Source organism: Stegodyphus dumicola, chromosome 6 (genome assembly GCF_044657685.1).
Source record: "Stegodyphus dumicola isolate Sdum_Otavi_A_Nest chromosome 6, ASM4465768v1".
Classification (NCBI taxonomy): domain Eukaryota; kingdom Metazoa; phylum Arthropoda; class Arachnida; order Araneae; family Eresidae; genus Stegodyphus; species Stegodyphus dumicola.
Window position 1 is genome coordinate 70143732 of NC_140773.1, and position 19819 is coordinate 70163550.

At 30.4% G+C, this 19819-nt stretch overlaps 1 protein-coding gene across 1 annotated transcript in view; it reads right to left on the reverse strand.

Moving 5' to 3' along the window:
* Nucleotides 1–19819, reverse strand: part of Tbcd (tubulin folding cofactor D) — a 119457-nt gene that overhangs the window by 85181 nt on the left and 14457 nt on the right. Inside the window, exon 4 of the mRNA XM_085818493.1 lies at nt 10292–10490. Within this exon, the coding sequence (XP_085674619.1) occupies nt 10292–10490 (199 nt within the window). The remainder of the gene's footprint in view (nt 1–10291; nt 10491–19819) is intronic.

Consider the following 19819-nt stretch of genomic DNA (forward strand, 5'->3'; position numbering starts at 1 on the left):
TCACAACACACAAAACACAGATTAAAAAGAAATAAAATAATATTCTTTGTTAATCAATCACAGACAAATTCAATTTGAAAGATAAGTATCTTACATTTTGCCAAATAGCAACAGTCTTGAATGAAAGGTGAAACAATGCAAACTCCTGTTTCAAGATTTACATTTTGAGTTAAGAATATTGTTGAATATTCTTAGCTCCACAAAATAATCTTCATACATTGGTTTTTATAAATGCTAAAATACCATGAAAATTATCTGCAGCCATGACTTTTATTTAAGAATTACATGAGAAATAAAAAAATATTTTAAGAGTAGCCTCTCATGGTAACTTACTGGTTTTCCACAACCAGCTCTTGAAGTGACCAATAACAGACAAACTTCTTTTCAGTTTGCATATTTTAATCAAAAGACCACGGAATGTAAAATATTATGCTTAATGGCTTATGTTCATAATTAAAAGCTGATGTTATACATAATTAAAGATGCAACAAAGCACTAAATTACCATTTTGCTTCCTTGTATTATTCTGATAGTTAAGTGATGTCAAAAACTATTAAATAATTTTAAAAATTTCTTTTAACAATAATTTTGTTGTAATCAAATAAGATTTTTTTAACTTAAAGCATCATATGAAATAGGATCTAAACATTAAAGCTTGTAGCTATTTATCACAAATAGGTTAAAAATATTGACAAAGTGCTTTCAAAATAATCTCCTTGTGCAGCTGTACACTTTTACCAGTTTTTCCATAGCTTTTGGAAGTACTGCTATTGCAACCCTCCACAATGTATCTTACATGCATTTTTTACTTCATTTGCTGACACAATGAACATGCCTACAGATCTTGTTTTATTAAATAAATATTACACATGGTTGTGTTGAGTGAACAAGTTAGATGTGGAGGTACTTTGTAACTGTAGAATTGTAGTGTTTCTTGTGAGAAACTTTATGATCATTAGAAACTGATCTGCAATAGGCACTCTGCATGCAGAAGATACCACTGTCTACATTTTAGGCCATTTCAGACAGACAGAAGATAACAAAGGACAGATGAATAATGTGAAATTATGGTATTCCATATAACACATAATTTTAATTACATTCATATCATAAAGGCATGAATAAATTCCCAAGACTTTTATTCCACTTTGTCTGTTCTACCAAGAAAATATATTATTCAAATTAGGTTTTAATTATTTGTTTGGGAATACATTAAAGAAGCATATTATTTTCTATAACAGCCATTTTTTTTTTTTTTTTTTTTTTTTTTTTTTTTAGCTGTAAATACAGTGGGAAAAAATGTTAGGATATCCAATAGTGGGAACACCCACCTTTCATTTAGATATGATAAGTTAAATGAAATACTGAATTGCACTTTCTATGAAAGTATCAAACAGATTTTATTCTTAGGTTTGCTGCATTATTGTTTATAATTCTCTACATTTGCAATTGTAGAATCCTTGCTTCCCACAGTAATCCAAATACAGTTCCTGTCTAATGAACATGCAAACCATTTTAATATGATACCATACCAGCCCTAAAATCAGTTGACTTCATATATAAGATGACCTAACACACATATACATGGTTTGTACACATTTCTGCACATGGAAATTAAGTACTTTTAAGGACCATTACTGAAAAAAATTAAGGACCTATGAGCAAATGAGAACTGAATAAATTCAATTGAAAATATTACCTATGCCTGAATTTCACTTTTGTAATACCATCCTAAAAATAAAATAGATCCCTAAGTAGTATGCATTATTACTAAACATGAATTAATTAACATAATTTTTTAATAAGATTGAGAATAAAATAAACTTTATGCAATTTATCAAGTAGCCTTAAATATTTTACACTTATAATAGTTGGTAATATTTGAAAGAAGGTAAGTGACATTTACGTTTTACTAACAGTTAGCTTTATGTTAATTTTTTTATCTCATTTTGTCACATTCTTACTCAGTCTACTTGGTTTAGTAAATAGCAGGTAGATTTTTATGTCAAATAGCATACGTTAAAATGAGAAATAAGATCATAATCAGCATCATTAATAACAAAAGACTGAATGCTGTCACTGCTTGTCTAGAGAGAGACCTGCTGATTAGAACAAACCTGAAAGGCCTGATGTAGGCATGGTTGGCAAGTGTTGAAAGTTATTTAGGCTCTGTTTGATGCAGTTAGTGTCGTAGCTTCGTGTACAGTTCCGGGGGTTGTAACCCAGTTAATATATTTTAAAGTTCCAATAAGCCATTAAAGCACAGAGGTGATAAGTTGTTTTGTATTATTTTAAGTCTCAGTAGATGCAAAGAATAAGTTTAACTTGAATTTTTACATTTTTATATTTTATCTTGTGACCACAATGAGTATTAATGAAAGGCATTGCCTTTTATTAATACTCATATGTAGTGTTAATACTCTAATATGTAGATATAATTTTTAAGGGTAAGCAGTTAGTTATAAATAATTATATTATGTAGTTTGTTAACCTTAGTCATTATGAATTTACATGACAACTATTAAATTTTATTTTTTAACAATATTTGTTAAAAAAAAAGCTTTATAAAAATTAAAATCTAATAAAATTTCAGTTTAAAATATATGTAATTTATGACACAGATTCTTAAGCAATATTACGATAATTAGACATTAAAAGCTACAAAACATTTATGCTTTGTAACAACAACACTCGACAAAATATTTAACCGTCATTTTAATTGGAAGCTTTCCCAGACATTTTGGCTAGTTTATATCAATTTCCTTCTCTTTAGGCATCTTTTCTAACAATTAGAGATTTGTCTCAATATGCAAACCAATGCTCTCGCTAGTTTCTGTGTGCTTTATCTCCTAACTTGTCAACCTCCCCACAATGCATCTATGACGGTTTAATTGATCTTGTAAAAGTTAAATAGTCCAAAACCCTCGACAGACGTGAAGCTCATTATCGCTATGTCTGAAATTAACTACAATATTAGACAAAGGTTTAAATCAGCCTCTTATTTAAAAAGAACTTAAAACATAAAGGCATGTTCTGATGCTAACAAAATCAATTATAGCTCACGGTGACACAATTAAACAAGAACAATCAATTCAGAAGTCAAACAACAAAAATCAGCGTTTTACCTACAAAATACTTGTTCTAGTTAACGATCCTAATTCCAATCCAAATTTGCCTTTGGCTTTTAGAGAAATTATGTTTTAGTTCTGGTTTCGCCAACAGATGGCGCCACTTGCTTATTCTTGTCCAGGCTTTCTTATCTTATCTAATCATTATTTCCTATCTTGTTCATTTGCGGTTTTGCAGCTGAAGGTGATGGTTCGGTAAAACCATCGAAACTAGTCCTGTGAAAATTTTGTAGGTATAACGCTGATTTTTGTTCTTTGACTTCTGAATTAGTATTTATTCGGCGTGTTATTGTGTCTTAATTAAGAACAATCAAATTCAAACTAATAATGTGAACTAGTGATCAAAGATTATACAATTTAATTTTAATTTAATATGGCTCAGTAACTCTACCATATGAAGAAATAGAAATGGAAAATTACAGTAAAGTCTGAAATCATAAATAATTGGGTAATTTACATAATAATAACTGCACATATCTTTGAAGAATAATTTTCTTTATGTATTCAGTTTCTTTCTTCAACACGTTTTCTTTTCATTTTAGAATTTTTGGATTTAATTAAGGATTTCTGTTATTCTAAAAAACACTAAATGCATTTAGAATGTACAGAAAAAGCCACTAATTTTATTTCTTTAGTAATATGAATATTCAGAAGAAATATGAAATATATATGGTAAAGGCCAGTTACAGAGCTGATGTGGCAGAATTTTTAGAATTTAATGACACACCCAACAACAAAATCTAGAAATGGCAAAACTTTTAGAATTTAGAGCTGGCATTGGAAGCATTTAGAAAGGCACTAGGCAACAGAATTTAGGATCCACAAGATTGCATCAAGTGGGAAAATGCCTAGTGCCAGCTATGTGTATGGTACATTAAGACATATTAGATTAATCTTTCAAAGTAAAGTCATTATAAGTTTTCAATTTCTTTATTAATAAAAAAATCCCTTTCTATAATGCCTGCCCATGTGATAAGATTAGAAGCATTTTTGAAATTTTCCATGCTTGTGTCTAGCGAAAAGTAGAGAAAATAAAGGGAAGATAAACATATTAAGATTCTAGCATCAGAAGTAAAACATTCAAATATTATGTTTTCATTGTTCTACAGACGTTCTCCAAAAAGTAAGAAATTTATTGCACACTTTCTGTAAAATACATCCATTACATGTTGATACCATGGAGACATTTTTCATTTTGTCACATATTTCTCAAATCTTCTAGAATCGTGGGTCTATAAATCCTGCCTTCAAATCTTTCTAAACTTTCTAAGCTGCAAAGTCTAAAATCCTAAAGAAAAATTATCCCTACCATTTCTATAACAGCAAAAAGTCAGAAATAATTTTGGATAAAAAAAAGGAAGGGAAAAGTTTAAAATTAATTTTATAGAGAAAAACTGATGCACATTCTGAGAATTTTGAATATTGTGAGACAATTACATGGGAAAAACTCTTACTAAATTAAAAACAAGACATTTTAATTAATTACTTAGCTAATTTTGCTTTTGCTAAGAGCTGTTTCGTAAATTGTGCTTTATAGCATTATACCTTGTTTATTTTTCACACCCAAAATATTGTATAATAAGTTGTGAAAACGAAACTTTATAATATGACACCGAAAAATAAAAATGTTTTATTTTAATGTTATTTTTTAAATATAATTTCAATATATTACCATTATTTTAATGAAATTTATCAATGTTACAAAGTTTTAAAAAAAAATCTTCGAAAAATCCTCAGATTGCAGAATTAAAAAGTTTCTATAGAAACTAAGCTTAAAATCACCAAAATGTTGAAAAGACGCCAAATTTGGAACCGTTTAATAAAAGAATTCACATCCCCAAAAGCAAAAAGTTGTTTAAGAGCTCTTTATTAGAAAAAATGAATTTCGAAATGTTTATTCCACTTCTTGCTTAGAAACTCAAGTATCCCATCATTTATATTAGAAATAGAAACAAATTATAACTCATGAACCCATTCAAAAGATAACCATTGATGGCGTAGATACTTGATGCTTAGAGTGCCTATTCATTTTGATGAAGAACAAACAGTCGAGCCTAATTAGATTCCTTATCTTTTTAAATTCACATTTTAGTGGCCATAATTCACTTTGCACTCCAATCCTGCCTTTTCCAGAACGTTAGAGCATTGCTGCAGCGTCTTAACAGGATGAAAGCATAAGCCAGAAGAGAGAGAGAGTCACAGTACTAATACAAAGGAAGACGGGGGGGGGAGGCAAAAGTTTCAGTTTTAAGTTTTGGTTTACAATTTGGTGATTGGTCAAGAGGCATCTGCATTAAGCATTTACGTAAGATCGCATGATAAATTTGAATAACACAGTTTAGACTTGCAGTGCCATTTCTAAGACAGGGAGATGAAGTTCCCAAATGAAATAAAAATAAAAGAGGTTAGAATGAATTAATTTAGAAGTTTGCTTTCATATTTTTTAATTTACACATTCCAGCTTTCAAAGAGAAAAAGACAGAGCAATAGAGAAGCCATTTTGAGAGGGGGAAAAAAAACTTATGGTAGCAAAACATGAGATATATAATTTTGAAACATACAAAACATAATATTATAATATGTAAAATTTGGAGTTCAAAAATAATTTTAAACACTATATTGTTTTAAAATAATTACAGATTTTTAAAGTCATATTAAAATTTGAGTTCAGTATGTAAAAAGTTCTTTTTGGGGGCATATTCTCATCACAATTTTGATACTTCAGGAAAGGATTTCCAAAACTTTTTACACACAAGATCACTATTATAAAAATATTATATACCCATTAATTATTACGAATAATCATAAATCTTAAAATTTTACACCATACAAATTTTCACATTTATAAGTAATATTTCATCATTTGTAATAGTACTGTTGAAATTATGGTTTTAACTTTTATTACTACATTTTACAACTTTCTTTATTTTACATAAATTGAAGACCCCACAGTTTTCTCCTAGTACACACATATTCGCTTTAAACTGACTCATGTATTAACTTTTCATGAGTGGTTAGTGAACTGCATTACAACATTCCATTTATACTAAACAATATCACACTTCATAAAAAAATTAAAAAAAAAAACATTTAATTAAGCGGAAGCCTTCAAAGTTTATATCATATGAGGAGAGTAAACGGAACAATTATACAGAGGTAAAACAGGCCTCCGTTTCAGAACCAGTACTCGCTCAACATAAATTATTGATAATTGTAACATTCATTTACCATAATTCCAAAAAAATTTCAACACATTTTACCCTTAATTAAATTCTGATATAAATTTTATTACGACTATTCAATGTTTTAAATCATTGGTATTTGTATAAATTTTAACAATATTTAATATTCTCCCATTTAATAATTATTTCAGTTATATTTCATAGAAATATTCTCAAAGTAATTAGAAAATTCTTAAAATTCAAATTTTTAAACAATAATCTTATTTACAAAATAATTGCAAAATTCTTATCTTGTCAACAAAATTATTCCAAAACTTTTAACATAAATTCAAAATTTTTGACAAGCTTACATTTACTACTAATAATAAAATTTAATAATCTCCCCTGAATAAAATCTTAGATTACTTATACATTTTAATTTGATATTTTCATAATACAGTGCCACATTACATTTTCAGATTTCAAAATATAACCAATTATTGAGCAATTTTTGTATAATGATGCACTTAGAGAAACTCAAAAAACTTGTTTATCATGATACATAAAAACACATTTATGCTTTGAATATCAGCATTTGGATTTCCTCAATCGAAACAAATTTGAAGAATTAATTTAGAACCGAAGAACTTAATCACACTTCAATACCACTTTTGATATTTCTCTTTCTAAATAAGATAAGCACTTTTGAAGACACTGTTAAATCACTTTCATACTTGTTTAAAACACACTACCTAAATGCTGCAAAAAGAAATTTTTGCACAGCATACTGTGATGTTACAGTGACCTTGGCTTAATTTGGAATTTAAGTAGTAATGAACACTTTCTTTTTATTTTATCCATTAGTTGCTCACATATGAGCCAAATTTTGTAGCGTTTTGGATTAGGATGATTTCCTGGAGTATGAGAATCATTGTTCACAAAATGAAAGTATTTTTTGATTTCACAGTATGACTAATATTATATGACATAATCTTACAGAAAAAAGGTGATTCCAATGATGTTTCTTAGACCAATACATGCTTTCTTCAGGTTTTTTTATTATACTCAGTAAAATTGAAAGTGCAAGGAACAAATGCATTTCATGTGGAGATACAAGTTTTCATTCTGTTCTGCCTTTCAAAGTTTGAAAGTTAGAAGAAAGTATTTTCTTTACTATAACCTGATTGCTCAGCATAACGATAAGTCTCTTTTATAATTAATTACATTTACTATTTCATCATTTATAAGATGCTCATAATATTGTAAAATGCCTGAACTGCCTTGAAAGGAAATATTAACTTTAGGCAATGATTTAAACTGAAAAAAAGAACGAAAATCTGGGGCATCCAGCAAAATTTTGTTCCATTGGTGCCCAGGTAAAAGTTGCACAGGATCGTCACTATTATCACTGTCTTCAGAATCAAAAGCATCTGAGGATAAAAAAAAAAAAAAAAAAAAAAAAAAAAAAAAAAAAAAGCTGCCTTCTAAATCTATTCCTGATTCTTCACGACTTAAATCCTCTTGTTCACTTGAGCTATTCATTTTGCAAATGTTAAACATGAAAGAAAGAGGGGGGAAAATAGTGACGGGTAGTGAAAATAAATCCCTTCAAGATATTTTCCAACAGAATTTTTTTTCTAAATCAGCATATTACTCCTGTATATCAAAGTAGAAGTACTGTGCTGCCACCTGTGAATATACCTTGTAAATAAAATTTATACAGGTGCGATAAAAATTGGAACTCCCATGAGTTTTTATTACAAATGCACAGCCTGTGTGAGATACGGTCATGACAAAATTTATTCAAACTGCCTGCCCATACAAGAGACAGGCACAACTACTAAGGGGTTGAGAGATAAGTGATAAATCTGAATGTACTAGGTTCTACTGTTTATACTGAATGTACTGTTTAAATACTAGGCTTTACATTCAAAACAGTATTGATTTCAAAAGGGTATTTTAAGGAAATGATATTTTACATTTAGACTAATATGGCAATTAAAATCTACAGAAAAATCTTTTAAATTATATTAGTCACTATCAATCTGTGTAAAGCAATGTTCAGAAAAGTATTCGCAAAAATCAATCTTGAGTGGCATCAGTTTTATAGAAAACTCAACCGATTATAAGGAAGTCAGGCAGTAAGGTTTCCTTTCTTACTAAATCGAAAAGTATTTTGCTATATATGATTACAGAATGTCAATGAAATATGCAGATGGTCAGCACAAAGGGCTAAAATGCATATAAGTTTTACAAATGCATCAAAGATACAAAGGTAAATCAAAAAGTAAAGATAACTTTGTAGAGGTAGGAGTATCCATGACTGTCCCATTCAGTTGTGGAGCAAAGAAGGGCTACATATGCCTACATCACTGCTAGATTTCAGTGCTGTGGACAGCACATTGTATAGTGATCTTTCTGTGCTCAGAAGGAGTCAAGAGAGCAGACGTTCATCATCAACTCTTAAGTGCAGTATGGATCAAGCATCATGACTCAACAAATGGGTATGAGTGGGTGGACTGCTTTAAAGTTGGATACATACGTGCAATGAACGAAAGTCGAAGTGGATGCCCAAAAACCTTCAGCACAGGAGAAAGCACCAAACAGGTTAAAAAACTCCCAACAGGTTAACAACACTATCAGAGACAATCAAAGAATCATAATAGCACAAGTAGTGGAACTCTTAACATTAGTTTTGGATTAGTGTACAAAACAGAGTATGATGATTAAGGGTACCATAAAGTATATGTGAGGTAGGTGCCGAAGAACTAATAGAAGAGCAGCAGCAATGCGTTGCAGAGGCTGCCCAGTTTTTTCAATGCTATGAAGCTGATCACAATTCCTTAGACAGCTGACAAGACATGGGTGCACTACCATGAACTTGAAAGCGAGTGACGAAGCATGGAATAGTAACTTCATTTTATACTGCATGCAAGGAATCCAAACAGCCACCATGTAGGAAAGTGATGTTAATGCTGATTTAGGATGTAAAGGGTCTGATCTCGGTGCTTTTCAATTCACACATGCAGTCGTACAAGACAAATTGAAACCTGCAGTTTTCCAAAAGAGACAAGGGCTCCTGTCTAAGGTGGCCCTCCTGCTCCATGATAATGCATGTGTACCAGCTTGACTTTGAGTTGCTTCCCACCCTCCATATACCTATGTATATAAAAGGGATCTTTAACATAATATTAAACTTAAAAGTTAACTACTGTCTACCCTGCCCCAGATTATAACGAAGTTGCCCCCCTTTTTTTAGTTAACTTAACAGGCAAACACCTACTCAAAATAAATGAAAACAAAATTCATACAAAAAGGTAAACTTTCCTCAGTCTCTTGCCATCCAGTTTCTTCATTTAACTTGTTTGTAAAAAACTGCGTGATATTATCAGTTTACGACAATATTTTATTGCCATTATAATCCATCAGAAAGTCATCATAAAGGCCTAAGAACCACAAAACTTCAGCTGAGAGCTACAACCATTTTTATTTAACATTAAAAAAAGTAAATCACATCTCACAAGAGGCTAAATATTTAAACATTAACACATATGAGCTGACGTTAGACATCAGCAATGAATAAGCAAAGTAGTAAGTTGAAGTGAGATTTAAGTAGTAAGTGTCGGCGTCTTTATCCTTGCACTTTGGTGAGCATATATGCATACCGCACAGCAAAGATGAATGTTGCCACTCACATTGCTATGAGGATTTCCACCGTAAATTAAAAATCCAGATACACTGCTGGCTGTAATGATTTTATGTGATTCATAATAATATGAGACTGACCAAAAATATTGTCTATATCTACATGGCATTGGAAAAGTTGATTGCTGTAATGTTATAAAATGGATTTTCAAAACATAATGCTTATTAAGTGCGTGACTGCGAGTTTGGTGAATACAGAAGCACATGTTATAGCTAAGTTTTAAAATTATGTTTTTTTAAGAAAGAATGTATGCATATTTATGAAAAACATACAGAAATATAATAAACAAGACTTACCAATCCTTTGAATTAACTTCAATGCCATTTTTCTAACAACAGAGCTTCCACTATCTTTGAAGCCACATTCAAGTATCTTATTAAGAACTGGAGCCCCATAACTTTTCACATCATCTCTTTTGCCGTGTTTGAACAGTAAGGATAATGAAGATAGTATTCCAGCTTGTAAACTAATTGCATTTTCACTGGATATTAACATCTAATATACAGAAGGGAAGCGAAAAAAATAGATTTTACAAATATAAAATATATACAAAAAATATTCAAAATTTGTATTTTTAATAAAATGGAAAAATTGTTTAATCTGCACAAATATTATTTTATAAAATAATTATCAATTATACATTCGGAAGAAGTTTGACACCCAAACCAGATTCTAAAGCATACATATTGCTTCAAATTTACAGAGAAATAACTTATAGAATATACACTCACGTTTGTGAAAATTGCAACACCATGAAGGACTTACGCGAGTGAGCTGAAATTTTCAGGAAATGCAAAGTAGCGCATGATATGCAAATGATTAGAATTGCAAATCCGTAGCGCATGCGTATGCTGAGCAGCGCCCTCTGAACGGCTGATGGATCCGAATAAATAGACGGCTGTAGCGAGGCGTGTATGGTTATCGGTGGTTATCTGCTAGTGGTAAACGTTAACTCAATCTGTACTTATGCCTTGTCGACGAAAGAGAGCGAGATTTGAACAACTTACAGAGTTTGAACGAGGGAGAATCACCAGCCTTCGTGAAGCTGGATTGTCGTATTGTGCAGTAGCCTCTTGTGTGCAGCGTAACAGCAGCACAGTGATGCGTGTTTGGAAGCAGTGGACGGACGAGTGTCGGACAACTCGGAAATCCGGGAGTGGACCCCGAAATGTGGCGTCAGCTCGCGATGATAGACACCTGGTCCGCATGGCGCGGACGGACCGTACAGCTTCCTCTAGACAATTGGCAGCACTGTGGTCAATAGCTACAGGTGTTTCATTGTGTGCTTCATCAATTCGTAGACGTCTGCTGCAGTGTGGACTGTGCGCATGGACTCCTTTATACAGGATCCCCCTAACGCACGATCATCGCCGCCTGCGGCTACGATGGGCCAATCAGCATAGAGACTAGCGTGCTGATTGGCAGCATGTCGTGTTTTCTGACGAATCCTGCTTTAATTTGTGGTACCATGATGGCCGCATTCGTGTCAGACGCTATGCCGGTGAACGCCACCTTCCGGAGTGCATTATCGAACGCCACAGTGGACGAACACCCGGAGTTATGGTCTGGGGCGCCATAGCATATCATAGACGATCTCAATTGCTACAAATTGTGGGCAATCTGAACAGCAACCGGTATTTCCGTGAAGTTCTACAGCCCGAAGCTGTTCCCTTCCTTCAAAGCTTGCCAGGCGCTGTATTTCAACAGGACAATGCCCGCCCTCATACTGCTCGGATTGTTAAATCCTTCTTTGCAGCGCAGCAGGTACAGCTTCTTCCTTGGCCTGCATGTTCCCCGGATATGTCGCCAATTGAACATGTGTGAGATGTCATTGGTCGGCGTCTTGCTCGTGATCCTCGTCCTGTTGCATCTGCAGACGAACTTTGGGTACGCGTACAAACGATATGGAATGCTCTTCCTCAGTCAGACATTCAAACTTTGTTTGACTCCATGCCACGTCGTGTAGCAGCACTTATTGCGGCACGTGGTGGCCACACAAAATACTGATTCTGATCTCTTGTTCTTGTTTGTTTGCTTTGAACATTTAATCATTTATTTGTACCACTACCACTCAACTGTGTATTAAATTGCATTCAATTATGACGATTCCTTCTTGGTGTTGCAATTTTCACAAACGTGAGTGTACAATCAACTTCTGATTTACCGGGAGCAGATTAACCAGGTTGTGGCTTAACCTGGGCCCTGGTGAAAGAAAGAAAAAACACTCTGGTAGAAAAATATTATCATAAGAATCATCAGCAAACATGCTAGTGAGAGAGAGAGCATATTTTTGTGATGTACTGTGAATTAAGTGAATACATATCCCCTTTTTTAAACACAAAACTTCTATTAAGGAGTTACACAACATATAATATTAATCAGTTATTATATGTGTGTGTATATATATAACAAATATTCTCTATTCGTATACAGCAAAAATATGTTTAATAAGAAAATAGTTAAATAAAATTTAAATAAGGCGCAGAAGATTCCACTGTTTATTTTTTTTTTATTTTATTTTATTTTATTTATTTATTTATTTATTTTTTTTTGTGTGTGTGTGTGCGTGTGTGTGTGTGTAATTCACATTTGATTTTACTTTTGGTTTTGAATTTTACTTTTACACTTGCCTATATGGATGACAAAACACAAATTGAGTAATTGAAGAGTTAGGTATGGGGGCAACTTCCCTTTGATAAGTCTGTCTCCGGCTTGCTCAACAATTATTCACTTATGCAATTTTTAGGAATAATAAATTTAATTTTTTGGAATAATATATTTTTTTCATGGTTTTAGATAAGTGCAATTAATTTACATATGCTCTTAGAATTTAAATGATATTGTAAATTAGTTTCCTGCAATAATAATTATTTTTATTTGTTTGCAATTAAAATTTCTTAATTAAACTTTATATTTGCTTTATACGAACAGAGAATATTTGTTGAATTCAAATTTCATTCCTTGCAGCAATGGCGCAAGAAAATTGTTTGAATTTAATTTAACTTTACTATTTTCTTGTGAAACAATTTTGTTAGTGTTTAGCAGCTTTTAGCGGTATTGATTTCCCTTTTTTCATATGTAGCTTAGTTCAAATAGTTTAGTTTCCTTTTAAATATTTTTACGCTTAACTAATTTTTTTAACTTTATTTAAAATTTTAACTTGCAGTATTTTTTAATAACAACAATTTTAAATTTTCAAACTTTAGTGAATTAAATTAGCAATACAATTTAGATTCCCAGTTTTTTAAAATTTTCCTGTCCAAAAATTAAGAATTTTTACTTTAAAAATTCACTGTATTGTAGGTTAGCTCCCTCTTTATTTTTATAATGGTTCGCCTCAATCACATAAATTTCCATTAATGTCATTCTAGCAAATGACTTATTTGTAAAGTTAGCACTATGCCTTTTAATATCACAGCCACAAAACAACCCCCATTTTGAAAAACATTTAGTTGCATATATCTTATCTCATGTAACACTTGCAACATTAAATAAGGACAAACCAAAAATAGTCTTAATATTAGAATTGACAACTACAGAGCACATATTAAAAAATATGCTACTACCAATTTTAACATGCCTAATACAGCAGAATTAGAAAATTTTTAAATACATGATTTCAGCAAAATTAGTATTCAAATTTTGGATATCGTGCCTGAATACAAAGAAAGATTATTTCAAGAGTCACTCCACATGCTTAAATTCAAAACACTTTACCCATATGGGCTGAATTACATTCAACCAACACATTAAATTAAATTCTGAAATTCCAACATACAGCCATTTTAAATTATTGAGTAAAAACACATTATGAGAGCAGGTAATAAACAAAAAAAAATTTTTTTTTCTACTATAGATACAGTAAAGTTAAATGATAATATTAATAATTACTTTCTAACTGAAAATTTCGCCAAAAAATATCATTACTTGGTTGCATATTTGTAAACACAAATTTTAAAGAAACTTGTAAATTTTGTTCAACAGCAATTTATGGGACCCAATATTATCAAAGACCTTGTTATAGATTTTTGTAATTTTAAATTCGCTACCACTAACAAGTACAATAAATATTACTGCACAATCAACTTCCTACATCTGAACTATGACAATATTCAGTTATACAAAATTTTCAGAAAATGTCAACAACAGTTTCCAGCTACTAAAGTACAAATCTCACCAGCTTTCAAGTATCAAAAACCTCTTAGCAAATTGCTAATTAACCACCATGATCTAACTTCTACAGCCCATTGATGCTGCAAAGAACTTCAATATAAAGACTATGTAGACGATTTTCATAAACATATTGTTACTGGCTATTTAACAATAGTGAAAAACCAGGTTTTAAGAAATTTAGTGAAAAAAGGCACAAAATTTTGACCTGTACTGAAAATTGGCAAAAATCAATGTTTTTAGAAGTTTCGTAAAAAATCTTGACAAGTGCATAGTTAAAACTAGTTGCAAGTTAAATATTCTAAATTCTGCCTTTATGGCTTGGAAACATGAAGTGTTAGAAGAAATGAGGCAAAGAATTCAAAGGATGGAATTTAACAGCAATTTACCACGGAATTTTCTCAAGCAAAAATTCGCAATCACCAGAATTGACAAAGCCAGTAATAATTTCAGCATTATTTAAAAAAATTTTTATGCCTCACTAGTTAATACTGAACTGAATAATGCCATTACTTACAAACTTACCAATACACAGGAAAACGTCATAGCAAAAAAGCTTAAAGCAATTCATAAAAAATTACTAATTGAACAACCATCCAACTATAATTAGATTAGCAAATCTTTATGCTCTTCCAAAATTCCATGAATCACCACTCAAATTTAGATTTATAGCAAATGGTACAAATAATTATAAAAAGAATATAGATTACATATTTGCAATTAAACTTAAAAAATCTGTATTTTAATTCATCAACTAGTTAACAAACAGCACAACTATTGTTGGAATATTTATAATAACACTCCAGTTCTCAACAAATTTAAAAATTTAGAAATCAAGAACATTAAAGGCTATGACTTTGAAAACCTTCTCTAGCAATGGACGAAATTTTTACTAATTTACTAATGCAACTCCCACAACTTTTTCCTGACATGCTAAGCATCCTCTGAATAGAAAGACAGAAAACTTACCTGCAATGTGCATTATTTAATAATTACATTAAATTCAATAATAAGATCTTTCAGCAGGTGAAAGAAATTCCAATGAGAGCAAACAGTTCTACACAAATATGCAACCTATTTCTTTTTGCTAATGAATATAAATTCCAACTTAGTTTGAATAAGAACGAATTAAAGTTATTTGCAAAAATACATTCAGATACTTTGATGATATTACAACTGAATAATAATTCTGCTTTTGAACAATTTAAAATTTACCCAGATAGTTCAACACTTAATAGAACTAATACGAATCAAGATAATAATGAATACCTACACCTCCTCATAATTAAACACAATAAAATTAAATTATATGATAAGAGGAGGATATTTTAGTTTGAAACTATTAATCTAATTAATTGGAACTCTAATATCTATAAAAAAGTAATAGGTTACACTTTTTATAGCCAAATAATTAGAATTAAAAATATATGTACTGAATTCGAAGATTTAAAAGAAGAAATAATAAAACTAATTGATGTTCAAGTTAATAACCAGGGACCCAAAATTTTTTTATTAAATTCTATATTAAAAAGGCAGGCATTAACTTTTCTTTTTAATTTTTTAACTCTTTATGGTATGATAATATTACCTTAAACCTTAACTGGAGGTAATGAATGATTTTGAAGAGTTAAGGGATTACTTGTAAAGATTTTGTAAAAATGTATATTTTATTAATACTGGATTCTTTCCTTTTACTAATGAAGGGCCAACTCTTTTCAAAAGTCTCAATTATAGCCCGAATTGAGCGAAGATTTTTATCTAATTTTCTAATTTCCTTACCTTTGGCCAGTATTTAGTTAAAGTTTTGATTGAATTTGCAACTTCAGTTTTAAATAATGCAGTCTAGTGTAAAAAAATTTCTTACAATAATTCTCTATTCCAATTTGTAATTTTCTTTTCCATTCTAATTCAATTTAAATTTATTTAATTAAATTAAATTATTTATTTGAATTCAATTAAAATTTTTTATTTACTAAAAAATTTTACTCTTTAGTTGTTTGCAACATCTATTTTCACAAACAGTAGTAGTGCATTTTTTTACATTTTTTTTTGCTTTTACACTTTTTACAATGACTTATAGTTGGCAACATTTTTGCACAATAATAAGCATTTTACTTTTTACATTTGGGATTTACAACATAGTTTTTACAATAGCGCTCACAGGTAGCAGCTTTACACTCAACTTTACATTGTATTAAAGACCTCTATTTTTACAGTTAGCAGTACAAACTTCTCAACTCAACTTGTTTAGCAAATGCTGCTACAGCTCAGAAATTCAAACATGTAACTAGGTAAGTTAAATTAAAACTTGCTATTTACTTGCCTTTTTATTATTTTTATATTTTAATTGTTGTCTATAGGCACTTCCGCAGAGAACCCGGTAAATGTAAACATCGCCAACTTTGGCGATAATAGTTCAAACCTGGTAACCCATCGGATATATCCTATTCCCTTGTTCGAAGTATGCAAACACTCCTCTTGCATTTATTTTGTTGAATTATCACTGTCTTTGTTCGCATTTGCAGATTTATATTCTTCTTCTCTTATTTATTATTATTTTTTCTAAATTTTTTAACAACGAATAAATAGAAATATTTTCATAGATAGATGCCGGTTCTCGGTTCGGGATGAAAGGAGAGGTGAATGCTAATTTGTAACACGGCTGTTCACGTTGTGTTCTTAATTATGAACAGCTCTAAGAACCATGAGGTTTCCAACGTCTAAAGTAATTTGTTTTCGTAGACCGCAAAAACGTGCATTTTAAATAATAATAATTAAGTAATACTTTTATTTTTATTATTGGTTACTGTCATCTAAAATTCTGAGAATAAATCAATTTTTATGGCGTAAAATTTGAACAAGATAATATATTAATGCTTTTCTAACAATAACCTTTCAGAGGATGGCAGGTGTGACATAAATAGATGATTAAATTGAAATAAAAAAATATTATTGATTATCTAGGATGACAGAATAGTTTGATGCATCACCATGGTCATCAAAATTAGCAAACCACTGCTGGAGTAAGGAATATATTGTTTTCTGTGTTAACTGGAATTTAAGACAAATTTTTTTTTTGTGTATCGCGTTTAACTGGTTAATTTCAGTATATTAATACTAATTTATATTTTTAAATGAATTTTTATTTCCGTTATAAATGCTCTTACGCTTAATATATTCTTTTCTGTGCTAACTTGAATTTAATACAATTTTCGTATATCACGTTTAACCGGTTAGTTTTACATCTACATGCTTATTATCTGTGAATTTTTACTACAATATGCTTAATATATTGTTTTATCTGCTAACTTGAATTTACATGCACTAAAAATCACGTTTACAAAATATCACGTTTACGGGTCGGATCATCGTCGCTGAACCGCGAGCTTGGTGAGTAAAAATGCAACGGCGCCAACGGGTTCTTTCCCGAAGCGCCAACAGGTTCTCTGCGGATGAAAACCCGTATATAGTTTTTTTTTTTTTTTTTACATGCATAATTTGTGTAGGGGAAGTTTCCTGTAGGCAAGAGTTTCTAAATTACTTTGGTTTTCTACTCTTATATGACTTTTAATGAATTTAATTAACTTTAGTCATTTACTTGCTATTTTCTCAAAATTTCACTGTTTAATTTTTTTTTTTTTTTTTTTTTTTGTAATTCACAATATTTGATTTTCCTTTTACCCTTGCCTATATGGATGACAAAATATGAAATGAGTAATTGAAGAGTTAGGTGGCGAAGGCGGCAACTTCCCCATGCTCTGTGTGTCATTTCTGTCTCCTGCCTGCTCAACAATTATTCACTAATGATATTTTTAGGAATAATAAATTTAATTTTTTGGAATAATATTTTTTCATGGTTTTAGATAAGTGCAATTAATTTACATATGCTCTTAGAATTTAAATGATATTGTAAATTAGTTTGCAATAATAATTATTTTTATTTCTTTGCAATTAAAATTTCTTTCTTAAATTTTAATTTTATATTTGCTTTATACGGATAGAGAATATTTGTTTAATTCAAATACTATATATATATATAGTATTAGGCTTCTCTATCATTAAGCCTTTTTTTTTTTTTTTTTTTTCTTTCTTTCTTTGAAAGGGAGGATATGCAAGATATAAAGGATATACAAGATATATTCTCCTTTTTGTCCTAAAAATAGTAACTATTTATAACACTTCAATCTAAACTCCATCATTTCAAAATTAATTTGCATCATGCCACCTTGCATAATGCACAATGCAGATATCTTTTATCTAATCAAAAATCAAGATTTATATTAAGGAATTGAAATCTTCTGACTTTCCCATGTTTCTTCCGAATATGTAGTCATTTTTATCATCTGCTTGGCTACTGCTATTGATGTTGTGGATAATACCTGTCTATCATCCATTGTCTAAAGAATGGGGATGCATGTTCATAATGATGTGTGAATTTGAATGTCTCAAGAATTAATTTGTCCAGTTATATGAATCTATTGCTGGTCTGTCTATAAGTTTCATCATTATGCAGTAAATCTCTCCAATCCATTACAGTATATCTTTATCTAATCTATCACACACACATATATATGCAAGATAAAAATACATAAATTAAAATTATATATCTTTATCTAATCTATCACACACACATATATATGCAAGATAAAAATACATAAATTAAAATTATGTGTAGCAACAGGCTTAATTCTTAATTTTAATTTGGATATTCCCTTTCTCTATTCTAAAAATTGTAATTGCTTATAATATTTTCTGGACTGCAAATTCAAAATTAATTTGTTTATTGCCATCTTACAATTATTTATTTGTTTATTGCACAGCAAGGCAAGTATGCTATAGCCAATGACTTCTTTGAGAACTGAATTTTGACTCAATATTTCATGCATATTCTAAATGTGTTGTCCTTTTTTCACTTTGCCATTGTTCTTGCTAACATGTGCCACTTCATGCATTCATCTTCTTCCATTCTGCTTCATCCATTGTCTAAGATGTAAATTTCAAAGAATGTTATGAATATTGTGTTGCAAATCAATCAAGCATTTTTTAAAAATAGCTTTATATCATTTTTATGTTTTTGAAAAAATATATCATTTCTTCTATTAATGCTAACAACGGCAAGGCACGTGCCAAACACAATCAAAAACGATATCCCATGATCCTTTTGTTCTGTTCTTCATTATTTTTTTATCTTGTATGCTTGTATGTATCATTAATCTATCCATCGCTTCTTATTGTTTTAGTTAAAAGTGAATAAATGCAATTTGTGTAAGAATATGAATGTCTATTTTAATGGATACACGACGAAACATTCCTCAAAAGTTTTATTTCAGATATTTAAAGAGTACTGCTGGACACATGAATAAAAGGAAACAAAATTTGCTATTTTTATCTTCATTGATTATGAGACTGATTTAAGTCCATAAATCCCAGAAGTAAAATTAAGAACTGTGCATATAATATATAAAATTTCTGAAACTGCCAAACAAGAATTAAGAATGGCACAGTCAGGTCTTAAAGATTCAATGCAAATAACATAACAGAATTCTGAAAATTAGGCTATTTGGAAATTCATGATTCAATTGCTTTTAATTCACAACGGGCAATGTTTTTAATGCACGATGGGCTGGGATGAACAAGGACGAGCTATAATAGAT